General features: G+C 37.6%; 1 protein-coding gene across 5 annotated transcripts in view; it reads right to left on the bottom strand.

Moving 5' to 3' along the window:
• Positions 1-11,865: 11,865 nt before the first annotated feature.
• Positions 11,866-14,917, bottom strand: part of Nek10 (NIMA related kinase 10) — a 237,548-nt gene continuing 234,496 nt past the window's right edge. For all 5 annotated transcript variants that reach the window (XM_010638285.3, XM_010638286.3, XM_010638287.3 and 2 more), the window contains one exon: positions 11,866-13,090. In XM_010638285.3, the coding sequence (XP_010636587.1) occupies positions 13,042-13,090 (49 nt within the window). In that variant the 3' untranslated portion in view covers positions 11,866-13,041. The remainder of the gene's footprint in view (positions 13,091-14,917) is intronic.

The following is a 14,917-nucleotide window of genomic DNA, read 5'->3' as shown; positions in this document are numbered from 1 at the left end:
TTTTTTTAAACCTGCAACTTAAGTTGACAACATAGCTCATTCCACAGAGAAAAGACAGAATTTATGGTAGGATTTGATCTATGATCTATAAGTAGTTTAATGTAACATTGCCTCTCCATTTAATTTCTCTTTTAAAGACATGCCTCTTGCTTAACCAAATTTCCATAATTTGTGTGGGGCTACGGTGTCTATGATCTAAGATGAGAATGCAGTGATAGAAGGCACTGGGCTGTAAGCAGGGAGAGAGCTACTGCTTAAACATTGCATCCCTCCCAGTGAGTTTCAGTGAAGGCCAAGTTGTTCATTATGTAGGGAGCTAGAGTTCTGAGGCAGGAATGACAGCTCTAACATTTTCACCAAGCATTGTTATCTTCATCCCAGGATCCCAGCCTCTTCTTTGGGCCTCTTGGGAACCTCTAACAACCTCTTCACCAGGCAAGATTCCCATTATAAACAGAATATGGGCTCCCAACTGACCTCTGTGAGATAGCTTACCTTTTACCCGCTGTGCTCCTTCTTCAGTGTGCTATGTACTAAAAAAGGAACTTTTTGATGTGCAAGAGTGTTTGCATTGTCCAGTGAAGAAGTCCATGTTGGGAATGAAATCAAGCCAGAAATAGTAAGAGGGGAAGGAAATAAAGGAGGGCTTGGAGGTCAGGAGAAGGCCTTGTCTCTTCTGTGATAGTCTGGCAATTTCTTTTTTAAACTTGTTTTGAGCTTGGGGTGGTTGAGAATCTAGACGGACAATAAATGCCATAAAAATCTTGATGTCTAATAGGGTTGGGGATATAGGTTACATACTATACCCAAATCAACCAGTAAGTGGGCATTGTGTGTATGTGTGAATACAAAGTAATGCTTATACAGAGACTACTGGAAAACTATGATTATGGTGCAAAAAGAATAGGCTTAAAAAATCAGGCCTTTGAAATTCCAGCCAGAAGTTATCTCTAACATGTTGTGCCAGGGAAATAGCTCAAAGGCCAAAAGAAAGGGTAAGCACTGTCCATTAGGGGAGGTGTAACTGGTATAGGCTAAAGAGTTTGACCCACTAACTCACAGGTACCAATAATTCCAGCAACCTGTACTTCTCACTTCTAAGTAGACTAAAACCGTTATTCAAATTTTGATCCATTTAACATTTAACAAATATTGATTGAGTTCCTTTATTCCTTGCTACTCAAACTCAGGTTCGTGAAACATCTGCATGCACACTGCACAGCTGGTTGTCACAAAAGCAGAATCTCAGGCCCCATCCCAGCTCTTCTGAATCCAATCCCAGTTTTGAATAAGATCCACAGGTAGTCGGTATGCACGTCATATTTTTAGAAGCATGAGACTATACCATGAACTTTTGTCCCATGAATAAATAAGAGTGCATGGACATTGTCTCCATAAAGGACCTCAGACAGGATAGCCCAAATTTGCTGTTTCCATAAGGCTTCACATCCAGTACAGCCAATTCCCTAAAGCCACAGTCATGTAGGCAGGCTGAGCACTACAGCACACGGGAGCACTGGAGGTATTCCAGTATAAAACTGGAGCGTGTGACCAGAAAATCTGACCTCTTTAAACTGCGCAGCTCAAATTTCATGTTGCAAACATGGGCTTGATGTGGATAAGCCACCATCTAAGACATTACTCCGGTGTTTGGAGAACAGTAGGCCATGACTTGGGTACCAGGAAGTGAATTTGGTATGGATTCAGCCAAAAGGGTTGGAAGTCAATGACTAAGTTAGGATCTGGGTTAGAGTCAAGCAGGTAGCAGTGAAAGGTCAGGCCAGCAGAGGTATTATGTAGGTGCCAAGGGTGCTGCCAGAAGGGAGGGGAGGGAAGGGGAAAGGAGGAAAGGGGAAGACTTGTCAAGCCATAGTTTTCGTCACAAATAAATATTTTCAGCTAACATTGATTTGGCCATTTATGCCTTTCCAGCACCCAAGGAAATTAGGTCTTGGAATGGATTTGATAGGCAATGTTGCTAAGAAAACTGATGGGCAAATGAGAAGACAGGGCCAGGATTTAGCTCAGTGGTGCTGCAGGCTACCTAACGCTAGAAAGCAAGGTCCTGCATTCAATCCCTGGTTCAAAAAGAGAGAGAAGGGGGGCAGAGAGAAAAGTAGGACAGGTGTCAGGACCAATTCTACATAATTTTGGGGAAAAATAATTTCATAATTAAAGTTATGATTAGGCCTAGTTCTCCTGCCTTGTGGGGGCCGTTCATGGCCCACTGGAGTTTGACATTTGAAAGATAACTTCTTCCTCTACAAATTAAGGCATTGACACAATGTGTGATCAGAGTGTTCCTGATTAACATTTATTAACAGTTGTTCCTTTTCAAGGACACTGATTGTTAAGCTTGTTTGTTCTTCGACCCTGTGATGGGAGGAACTTGAAGAGCTAGCCAAAGATCTGACGTAATCTATAGAAGTCAGGTGCTTCCTGTTAAAGATCTGAAGTTATCTGTAGGAGTCAGGTGCTTCCTGTTGATGTGCCTTTAAAAGGAGCTGTTTCTGTGAAACAAATCAGACTTCTCTTGGTCTCCTCTCAGGCTTGAGTGTTCTTTCCTTTCTCAATCCTCGCTCCCCAACTCAGGCATGTTTCTGTTGTGACGGTTGGACTGCCACAGGTGGTGCCCGAATGGGGACCTGAACAGAGACCTGAGTATGGAGGGATCCAGTGAAGGACACCGCAGAGAAGAACGAGGCCTCAAAGAAAAGGTAAGGAGCAGTGAATTTTCTTGTAAATATTAAAAATGGGAGCCGGCAATAGTTGCATGCTTTTTGTACATATGCTTGAAGATTTATTGCGTGTTGGTGGTGCTAGAGTAGGGCACTAGCAATTGTGTAATTTTTTAGAATTTGTTGTTGTATTTTTTTTTAGAATTTGTTGAAATAGTTTGTCCCTGGTTCCCTGAAGAAGGCACTGTAAACTTAGATACTTGGAGTAAGGTAGGAAAAAGATTACAGGATTATTATGCTGCACACGGACCTAGCAAGGTACCCGTGGATACTTTCAGTTTATGGACTCTCATCCGAGATAGTTTAGATCCCAAACACAAAAAAAGAGAGAGAGCCCTCTTTAATTGCTGTAGCTTGTTTGTCCCTGGTTCCCTGAAGAAGGCACTGTAAACTTAGATACTTGGAGTAAGGTAGGAAAAAGATTACAGGATTATTATGCTGCACACGGACCTAGCAAGGTACCCGTGGATACTTTCAGTTTATGGACTCTCATCCGAGATAGTTTAGATCCCAAACACAAAAAAAGAGAGAGAGCCCTCTTTAATTGCTGTAGCTTCAGGTCCCCTTAAAAGTTAAAAACCTGTTAGGATCAATTCTCAACGTCTTTTGTCCCCTGTTCAACAAGGGTTACAACAAGCTTTAAATATTAAGAAAGATTTATCTGGATTTTTCCCAGTCTTTGATGCTCGAGATGCTCGGGAAAACCGCGTTCGTCAACCTGCTCCAATTCCTTTTAAACAATTAAAAGAATTGAAAGTGGCTTCTGCCTAATATAGAGCAACAGCCCCCTTTACTTTAGCAATGCTTGATTTTCTGACAACTGATGATTTACCACCTTTTGATTGAAAACAAATAGCTGAAGCTTGCCTGGGGTGGGGGGGATTTCCTTTTGTGAAAGTTTGAATTTGGAAAACAATGTCAAAAAACAGCAAAATTAAATAGGACACAGAGAGGGTTAAATACTAATTATGAGGTGCTTGCTAGAGATCCATGCGACCCCTAAAAGACCCCTAAACTTTACAAACCGATCGGTGAGTACTTGTTTTTTTATTTTTTTGCTTCTGTGTCTTTCTCTTCCTGTTAACGTCTGACAATTCTTAATTGGTAATTTGTGATCTGGTTCATTTTGAAGGCCCAGAGATCCAGGCAGATGTGCTAATGGACTCCACACGCCACAGGGGCTGGGAGACTCTCGCGAGACCTCTGGTTCTTCTTTCGGTTTGGTTTTTGTAATCCTTTGTCTTACATTCTGTTTGGCCTCTTTTCCTCCCTTGTTTGTCTGTTTGCTTATATTGAATTTTCTGATAAAATGGGAGGGAGCTCATCTACCCCCCTCACCTTGATTTTAAACCATTTCCAGGAGGTCCGTCACACTACAGCTGACCCTGGACTCCACATAATTAAGATATTTCAAAACAACCCAGCCTAGGAGTTGATCAAACTTCTGCTCTGTGACAGTCAGCTGCTAGTAAAAACTATTTAGTTTTGGTAACACTTCTTGTGCATTGCAAATTCTTAAACTGTGATTATAGGGTTACTTGCTCTTTTCTAAAAGTTCAAGGTTAATACTATTCTATTGGCAGCCAGTCAAATTTTAAGATGTAGCAATCTGAAAACAGAAAAAGGACACTTTAAGCTGAAGTTTGTTATAGGTTAATAGTAAATGAGACAGAAAAATATTAGCAAAGCTATAAATAAGAGTTACACTTTTGACATGAAAGGTTTTTGTATGTTTGTTAAAAACAGGTAAAGAAAGATATACAAGACCAGAAGGCCTAAGTATGTAGAGGTGTATGGAAATGATTTATTTATGCTTGCTTCTTGGTTTCAAGTCTGTTATAAAAGGTTTACATTTACAGTCAAGAAGAGCTTTCATTCCTTTAACCCTAATTCTACAAGAGATCTCTGTTAATTTTGACCTGCAAAAGTTTTGACTAGTTGTAACTAAAAGATTTTATAATTCAATTGGCCAAAACCTTCTGAATGCACTCTAGTTTAAATTGTCTTATATGTATATCTGTCTAAATGTTCAAAAATGTTTGTCCAATTATGTTTTTGATCAAAATGACATCAAATACAAATAGATTGTTGATTTCTACAACCTGGCTTTATAGGATTAAGTTAAACAACTTGAAAGATAATTAAATATAAACTTTTAAGTTTGGATACATTCCTGTTGGTAAATAAAGAAGCAGCTGCTCAGAAAATTCTGATCTTTGTTCACTAATGAGAGCCACCCAAATAATTTTCATAGCCTTATAAAAAGATATGCCTTGTTAATTATGTTGTTTAAAATGTTTACATTGGTTATCATCAAAAGGCTGAATTCTAAATATGTTATTGCAACATGTTTATGGTGGTTATCTTCAAAATATGTTTTGTTTAAAAAAAGGGTCCTGCTGCTACACAGCTACATTACAGGACATAAGATTTCATATAATTATAATAATTATTATTGCTACTTTTCTGGTATACAAAATGTATTCATGTTTGACCATGCAGGTTTTCCAGCATATTGTTTATGATAAAAACCTTTTGGTCCAGGTATTCTCCCTTCTTTTCTGCTCTACCTACTTATGGTTACAGCTACATTTATAGACCCACCACTATCCCTGAACAGCTTGAAGCTGGGTTTCCACTGAGGAGACCGGATTGGGACACCAACACTGAAACAGCAGAGAAAACTCCAGGATGTGTCTCGGTGCACAAGTGGAAATTTCATTCCAAAAAGCAAAAAGTGTCCCTTCTTTATCCAGAACAAGGATTTAATGGGAATGGTGAACCTCCACAGTCCTTAATACTATGATTTTATGGAAAAGGTGTTCTGTTACTGTACCTCAGGAAAGATTATTTAATGACACATCTTGAAAGTTTTTGGACTTGGAAATTTCACAGACTTAAGCTTATCTGCAGGACTTTGGTGGACAGATTCAGGTTTTTCTCAAACCAACATGTGGAAACTTGCTGCTGCATTGGCAGAAATACGTTTATTGTCAGATGTCAAATCTACTAGCCTTAGTTTCAATGTTTTTACCATAGGGGCCTCTAATATGCAAAATATCATAAATACTGTGTTATCTCAAGTCAAAGAACAAAAGAAAAAGAATGTCTTGTGTTAATGCTCCTTATATGTTGTTAGTGGGAGATGTCTCAGTTTTGTATGAGAATAATATGTCAGCTGTTATAATTGTTATTTGACCAATTGTATATCATATGGGGATACAGAGAATCTGATGACCCCCAGTTCCTCTGTGATTATTTTATGACAGCCCCCATTTGTTATAATACCTATGGTCTAACCCCTGCAGAGGCTGGTAGCCAAAGACGGGTAAGAGAAGTGTAGAGAAATATCCAACCTAAGACAGAGCATAAGTATTAAAATTCTCATGGCTTGATGACAGGTAAGGGATTTCTCTGGACATTTCTCACCTAAGACAGGCAGTCTTTCTGCTGAGCTGGGAAAGTCCCTGCTCTAAATATAATAAGGGGGAAATGTGGGAGCCAGTCATGGCCTACTGGAGTTTGACATTGAAAGATAACTTCCTCTACAAATTAAGGCATTGACACAATGTGTGATCAGAATATTCCTGATTAACATTTATTAACAGTTGTTCCTTTTCAAGGACACTGATTGTTAAGCTTGTTTGTTCTTCGACCCTGTGATGGGAGGAACTTGAAGAGCTAGCCAAAGATCTGATGTAATCTGTAGGAGTCAGGTGCTTCCTGTTGATGTGCCTTTAAAAGGAGCTGTTTCTGTGAAATAAATCGGACTTCTCTTGGTCTCCACTCAAGTTTGAGTGTTCTTTCCTTTCTCAATCCTCGCTCCCCAACTCAGGCATGTTCATGTTCTGATGGCTGCAGAACAATAGAAACCCGATACAGCTAACTGCAGGAATTCTGACCTTGACCGTGGAATTTGCTTAGGCCAATGGCAATGGAGAAAATTAGACATAAGCTGTGGCTTGACAACAGTTCTGAGGGTTTTTGTTTTTTTTCCAGCACTTCCTACTGCTAGATACCTGCAGGAATGGTGAGAGATGCCTGAAGAGAGATGTGAGAACACTTGCTGCTCCCAGTTTCATCGCAACCCACTCAAAGACTAGCCAACATGCCTGCTGCCCAAAGACACAGAAGGAAGCCTACCAGGTAACAGTTCAGTGCAGACCAACAAAATACCTAAGAAATAAGAAATGGTTGTCATCATAAACCACCAAGTTTTGAGGAGCAGTTATGCAATGTCTATAGCAATAAATAATTACTATAGGAACCCAGAGATTACAGCTGAGAGTTTACATACTTACATGACTGTCTGTTTGGAATGTTTTTTAAATCAAGAGACTTAAAGGCACAAAAGGAGAGATGTGTGACTTGAGAGGAAAGAGAAGATCATTTGCTAAAAACCCCCTTGACAAAAGAGAAATCATTTTTCTGTAACTCGAAAATACATTTTAAAATTTCCTTTAGCATTTTACACAGCATCTTTAAGCAGGAGCAATAATAAAAATTGTGTACTTTTTTTTTTGTACCAGGGATCGAACTCAGGACCTTGCACTTGTGAGACAGGCAGTGGCACCACTGAGCTAAATCCCTGGTCCCATGCACACATTTGATATAAGTTCATTACAGAAGCATTTCTTTTTCCTTCTTTCCAGGGCCATGGACATTTTAGAATCTGGCTGTGCTTATGCAGGAATATTTTGGGAGGTCTGAGAAGTTCAGAAAACATGTGCAAAGGAGATTAGCCACCTGCCTTCCATATCTCATACCCCTATAGAATTACAGACATCCTTCTGATGACACACAGACCCCTGTAGGAAATGGAATAATCTGTTCCTTGGGTAGATATATGGGGGCTGGGTGATTATAGGAAGGAGACTCCAGTATGGGAGTTGCTGAAACAAACAAGAAAATTGCTATCTTAGAGACAAAGGGGAAAGGCACACCATAAGTACTTTTGCATTCTGTACACACAAGCTTTCCTTGTGGACACAGGCAGTCGAGCAAATAGAAGTTCTAGGTGACCTTAGGTCAGGGGCTTTGCTTCCTACCAGAGGATAGCGCGATTCTTTTTGACTCTCACAAACTCACCACAGGGTAGTAATATGATATAGGCAGCATAACTCAGTTTTAATCCACTAAATGTCAGCAAGCAAAATACAGTCCCAAGATTTTTCCTTTATGTGACTTTTGTTACCCAGTTTGGAAGAGTAAAATGATGGAATCTTTCCACAGCCTAATTATCAATTGGTTTCCTTGCAGGCAACTAAAATAGCTTGCAGTGTTTTTCTAATCTTGCTAAATGTAGGCATATTCAAAAATATCTGCATTTAGCCATGTAATATTTCTTGTAAAATTTTCATTGTCAGTTAGAAGGGACCTGGGGCTATGGCTAAAAGATGAGGAGGAAAACATAGTCCCCTGGGGCACAGAGACATCATTTATTGCCAGATAGAACTGGTTCTTAGGAGCTGGGGGATGTGTAGTTTAGTAATACTACATGTGCTTAGCATTCACCAAGCCATGAGTTTAATCCCCAGAACAAGAAAAACCAAAAACTGCTTCTTTGAAGAATATAAAGTCTTTGGAATACTTCGTGGGCTGTTGCCTTAAGTCTGCCAACGTGTTACTTGGGGGTCCTTGGGCGCTTTCTGCTACTGTCTTGTTTTGGGTGGTCCCATTCTTGTAATGGTGCCCAGCTAACAATCGAATAAAAACTGCCCACTGGAGAAGGATCCCATCAGCTGCTTTGAGGAGACCCAGAAATACCAATCACCCATGTTTCTGGAGCTACCTAAAGGCCTCAGAAGCCTGCCAGTCACTCCACTGGCCTAATCACTCACTTCCTATTTTGCCCCCTCAAACTTCTTGAACAAGATTTCATTCAGGAATTGTCTCACTTGCATGGAAGATCTTTCATCTTTAATAAGTAGAGATGCCCCTTTAGTACCTAATGTCACTCATTTCCTCCAAAATTCCCAGATATAAAGTAAACATGGTAAACAGAAAGGATCCCGGTTTTTTTTTTTTTAGCTGAAACTTTGTAGTCCCTCAAAAACAAGACTCTTTCAGAATCTTGACTTGAAATGCAGACCTAAATTACAGGTTAAAAAAGTCATCCTATAAGTAACTTTCACACTCCAATTTGAAAGTGTTATAACTTTAAAGCATTTCTTCATTTTCCTCTTGTCATTTTTTGTACACATCTTTCCCTACTTCTTTGATGGCATGATTCTTTACATGTTTGCAACAACTTCAGCTAATTTTTCACATGTAAACTCGCCCATCTATTCCAAGAGTCTATCCAGAGTTGTTGTCTGTCAAAATGGCAGTCAGCCATAATTTTCCATAAAGATAAAACTCTTTTATTTGCTCAGGGGAAACAAAGATAAGCTGCCTCTGGATTACAAGTTAATTCTAAATTCAGTAGCTGGTTACAATGCAAAGAAAGCTTTACAAATACAAAAGGAGAGAAAAAGTATAACTACCGTTTTAGAGGAGTAACCTTAGGGTTCAATTAAAAGTGCTCATCTGAGCTGGGCGTGGTGGAGCACACCTGTAATCCTAGCACTGGGAGGCTGAGGCAGGAGGATTGCTGTGAGTTTGAGACTATCCTGGGCTACATAGCAAGTTCTGGGTCAATCTCAACTCAACTACATAGTGAGACCCTGTCTCAACCCCCCGCAAAAGTGCTCATCTGCTTTTAGGATTAAATAATTATTAGGATTAAATAATTATTAAATAATTAAATAACTATATTAAAATTGTTTCTATTATTAATTGAATGCTGCATAATTATAGTAAAAAAAATCCAGCATATCTTTTAGAAGAATTCCACTATGGTTTTAGGATATGTCATCTTTCTTTTTTAAAATAACTATTATCCATGGGTCCAGGAGATGGATGAATTAGCAATACCTATCCATCACTTACAAAAATCATAAGCTCTTTCTGTCCCTCTTGCAAAACTTGAAATAACATCATAGCAGGACTGTAATGAACCATAACAGTCAAATTTACAATATGCAACTTAAACTATCATGTTACATAGAAAAGTTATTTTATCAAAAAGGGGAGTGTGGGCTGCGTGCATATTAATACACAGAATTGACTAACCAATATTATTGCCTTCATACATCTTTAACCTAAGTTGTGTTTAATTGATATTGATGGAATTGCCCATAATCAGCCAGTCTTGCATTCATTTATTTATTTTGGTTTTTTTGAGACAGGGTCTCACTATGTAGTTGAGACTGACCTGGAATTCACTATGTAGCTCAGGCTGGTCTCGAACTCACAGCGATCCTCCTACCTCAGCCTCCCGAGTGCTCAGATTACAGGTGTGTGCCACCATGCCTGGCTTGCATTTATTTTTGAACATCAAAATTCATAGCATTTAACGAGTGATGGGTGGTACCTATAGAACATCACTCTTCATCAGTTATATAATTTGAGTAAAGTTCACAACAGTGTTCTTAAATTATGTTCTGCTTTCGAATGCCAAAGCACAGGGGACACATTGTCTAGAGCCACACAAACGCCCACATTAAAACAAAGTAACAATTTCTTTAGGGTTCTGAAATTCATCCACAGGTAGTGGCCCAAGTGTCCATGTTACTGTTCTTGAAAACCTGCACTTAAAGACTGCACATATGGAACAAGAGAAGTTAAAAATCAAAAAGTAAGTAACCCTAGGCTGCAGTCACTTTCCTAAGGATAGAATATTTTGCTTTTAAAAAGCAAATTAAGGTTTCAAAGTAGAGCTAATGGATCAAAACATAATTAACTGAAGCATTTGTGTATCAAAAGTTATCTGAAGAGACTAATTCAAATTCTATCCCATACAACTATTCGGTCACTGGGAATTAAATGGAGTCAATGAATTCACAGGGATTTCATCCCACAACAAGTAATTAAAAATTATAAAAAAGGAAGAGACAAATTAAAGGCAATCAAGAAACAGAAACGATGACCAGACTGATTAAGCTTAAGTAACAATTTCTTGATGTAGAAGACATTTTGTCAAGCAGATAAAAACAAAACGGCCATTCTTTCTTCTTAATACTACTGAGGGGATGCACTGTTCCTCTGAAGGTTAGAACCTGCCCAGATGGTTTTTAAAAAGCTGACTTCACTGTTGGGATGTCTCTCCCTGTAGGAAATTGTTCCCTTCCTACTGCCTAACTTTTTCTTTAGAGACATTTTTATGCACGGGAGGATGCAGAGTCAGTGTTTGTTGTAGCTTGAGGGAGAATTCAAACAGAGCACTTTCATTATTTTAGCAAAACAGTACATCTCTCAGCTTGGTTTGATGGGCCTGAAGTAGTTGTTGAAAAGGACTTCCCTTTGCTTATTTGTGTTAACTCTTACTGTTTTCTGGCACACTTGTCTCCCCGAAGAGTCAGATAGTAATATTTTGCTCCCTTTCTGGTTAATAAAGTCAAATGTATGCATTTTTAAATAACTCAAATAACTCAAAAACTCATTGGGTCTTTTATTACCAAGGTGTAAATCCTTGAATACTATTCTTTTCTAAATTCTGTTTCCTATAAACTACAGTTTGAGAAAAATAAATAAACATTCCATTCAAACTTTCACCCCATAGCTTAGTTTATTCTAAGTACAGGCTTAGAATAAATTCTAAATAAATTAATAAATCTATCACAGTTAGAGTCCCACTAAAGGCTGTGCCTCCTGCAAAGGAAGAAATGTGCCATTTCCATACATTTAAGAAATGTCCATACATTTAAACAATTTTGTATGAAAAAATACAAAGAATGACAGTGCAGGTTCAAATTGAAATAAAGTTTTGCCTGAACAAATTAGTAATATTTGCATATATGGATGAAATTAGTTTGAAAGCTGAAATTGAACATTTTCATGACTGTGTCTGAATCTATTATTTAAAATTAGTGTGTTTAGTTGTTAATTTGGCTTAAAGACAAAGATTCATTGGCAACCTTCAAAAAGCATTAATGCATGATTAAAGGGAATTTGGATATCACTTAAATATTAAACATACTAATTTTAAAATAGTATACATTTGCAGTAAATAAAGGATACATTGTGTTAGCTACTGTAAATAGATTAAAATTTTATTCAATCATGCTAAAAATATATCAATGTAATTAAAGATAAGAGAACTCTCTGAGAAGTAAATAAAAAGCATAGTTTAAGCGACCAGGTTGCAAACTAGATGGAATAAACTGTTCTTTAGGTACAAGTGGTTTCCTTTGGCAATGTGGACATTTCTTGACATTACACCAGAGTTATAATAAGCCAGTTGAAGAATTTAGGCCAACAAAAATCTAGTAAATTATCTTCATAAATGCTTTCTACTTAGCAACAGGGACACTATCTGGCATTTTCTTTCTTTGGGCTATCTCAATGAGTAAAGAAAGAATTTACATTTTATTATATAACTTATTTCCATTTCAAATATCCAAACAATAAACATTTATTTAAAACAGAGGTGATTTTAATGAGAGACTTAGAATAAGGAATAATGTGTCTCTTTCATAGATTCTATGAACTCTTCAAAGTGCTCTACAAACACTATAAGTTTAATTAGCAGCAAAGCATTCATCTAATCAAAACCTTTCCCCAATATATATGTACATATATACATACTATATATCGATATATGCTATAAATCTAAGTTAAATCTGACAGTTTGTAATTTATTCCCAGATTCTGTGCAAGGTTATAAATACTGTCTACGTTGTATCATGGTTCAAGACCACTAGCACCCAAGTGGTTAAGAGAGAACCAATCCTTTCGTTTTAAAAAAACACATTTTGAATATCTTTTAAGATAAAAAAATTGGGGACACAGTAAATCACCCAATGTATCATTCTAGGGCCTCTACTTTTCTTTATCAAGAACTATTTTATATACATGGAAGACTAGATGTCTTTCAACCTAGTTTCAGCTATCCTGAGTATAAAATGTTTCTTTGAAAAAATATGACTTTTTTTTTTAACTTGGAGGAAAGTTCTTTGTGTATGGTCCCCCATCCACACGTGAACAGATGAATTTTGCAGCATTTTCTCCCAGGAACACATTGCTAGCCCAGTCATCTTGTATATAATTACAGACTACTAGAAAGGAACTCCCTAGAACTATAGCTGTCATATATACCCCTGCACAGGACCTCATGAATTAAGGTCCTGCAGGCCCCATGGCATTTTGGTCTTTTCTCTTCCACCTCCATCTATCAACATTCAGTCCTTGGACATCTTGCAGCAGCGGATGAAATCAGAATTTGAACTTCATCAGGAAAATCAACTGCATTCAAAATGCATTTTCATCTTTTGGTTGGGTGATTCTTGGTCCCCCATGGATAGGAGTGATATCTAGAAGATTGAGAAATAGAGTCCTCAATTGTCACAAATATTGCCATTTGCCCATTCAGTTTTAAAAGCTGTGGCTTAGGTACATAAGTAAATAAATCACAATGAATGAAAAGTGATTGTCTTTATTAATATGAGAATATTTCTAGAAAGCTGTCTTTTACTGAAATCCATTGCTAAAGGACTCTCCCTAACTATAAACTCAGTAAGAACTAATAATACATTATAGTACCAAAATAAGTACCCATTCAAAGTAGCTTGAACATTTGAAACAAGTATTAAAATAAGCCTTAAAGTATTTTACATGTTCATTCTTATCAAAGTAATGAAAGTTGATTAAATGTAGATTTCATTTTATATTGTACATTGCCATTTCTCAGTGCTTATTTCATTATCAAAAATTAAATACTAATGTAATCCTATCCCTAAGTATATTCATAAAGATAATATTTGCCAATAACTCACTGAGTTATAATTTCATAAAAATGATAAAATTATAACACTGAGTTATAATTTTATAAAAATGATAAAATTAAGGCATAATAGGTTGTAACCTTCTAGTAAAGAAACTAAATGTTTATGTATATAAAATATAATTTTTTTTCTGGTACCGGATATCAAACTCAGGACCTTGCGCTTGCCAGGCAGGTGAGGCACCACTGAGCTACATCCCCAGCCCTATAAAACATAAGTAATCATGCAATCCTGTAAATAAATAAGAATAGAGCCTGCTTTGCGATTAGTGTGAGGCTGGTCAGGCCTGCTTTGTCCTTCTCTTATTTGTCCTTCTTTTCAGCCTCTCGGCTCCCTCCTTGTTCCCCTTCCTAGAAGCCCTGAAATAAGAAAGCCCTTGTTTTGGTCAGAGCCAAACAAAAGTCCTTTTGCATCTGTTCCCATTTTCTTTGCCTAATGTATTGCATTTTTGGGCCAGAAACATTCTTCGCAACTAACTGCCCCAGCCATTTCTCCATTATTTCAACATTTCCAGAATTGTTTTCCAAATAAATGTAGGTAATAGATGATGGCTTTATCCTAAAACTTTCAGTCTGAGCACAACACCTCTTCCCTAACTAAATACCAGGCCTGCAGTCTAAACTGAAAAGGTACCAGATCATGGTTTCACAGTTTAGTCAGTGAATTGTAAACTTGAAGAATAAAATCATTGTGTGTAATTCCTTTTGAAAGACTCTCAAACAAAATAAGTTAATAATATTTTGCAACGATGATGGTGGTGATGACGACGAGGACGACAATCAAGATGCTGACAATGAGAAGAGTAAGTCCGGGGAGGCCTTGGGAGAGCAATCGGAACAACGCTTCCCATTCCCAACCATCCAGTTAGTATAACTTTGCTCACCTGGTGTTATGTATAAATGATCTGTTCTGTATAAAGGACGAGGAACAACTAGGGTCAACACACATGGTCAACAGAGCTCTTTTCCTATAGGACTTCTCAGAGACTTTAATAGGGTAAAGAATGTCAAAAATCTCACAAATACTGTGCATTGGGAATATATTTGGTCATAAAACTTTATTTTCAGTGAATATCTATTATCTTTGATATTAGTCATTCTATGGACACTACTTGGATAAAATATGGATTCTACATTCGGGGTCTAAATTTCTATGTCCTGTGACATTAAACGTGCCTGCACTGTATAAAAAAACTCAGGACCAGCTGTTCTGATTTATATTTAGAGTAACTTTTACTAGTAAACTGTAAAATTCTCCTCTAAGACATGTTCTATAGGGAAAGAGATTTAGCTCAGTGATGCCACTCCTGCCGCACAAGTGTATGGTCCCGAGTTCAATCCCTGGTCAAAAAAAAAA

Source organism: Fukomys damarensis, unplaced genomic scaffold, assembly GCF_012274545.1.
Source record: "Fukomys damarensis isolate Sample0158 unplaced genomic scaffold, DMR_v1.0_HiC HiC_scaffold_28, whole genome shotgun sequence".
NCBI lineage: Eukaryota > Metazoa > Chordata > Mammalia > Rodentia > Bathyergidae > Fukomys > Fukomys damarensis.
The sequence above is the reverse complement of the archived record's forward strand: the minus strand, read 5'-3'. Positions and strand labels throughout refer to the sequence as shown.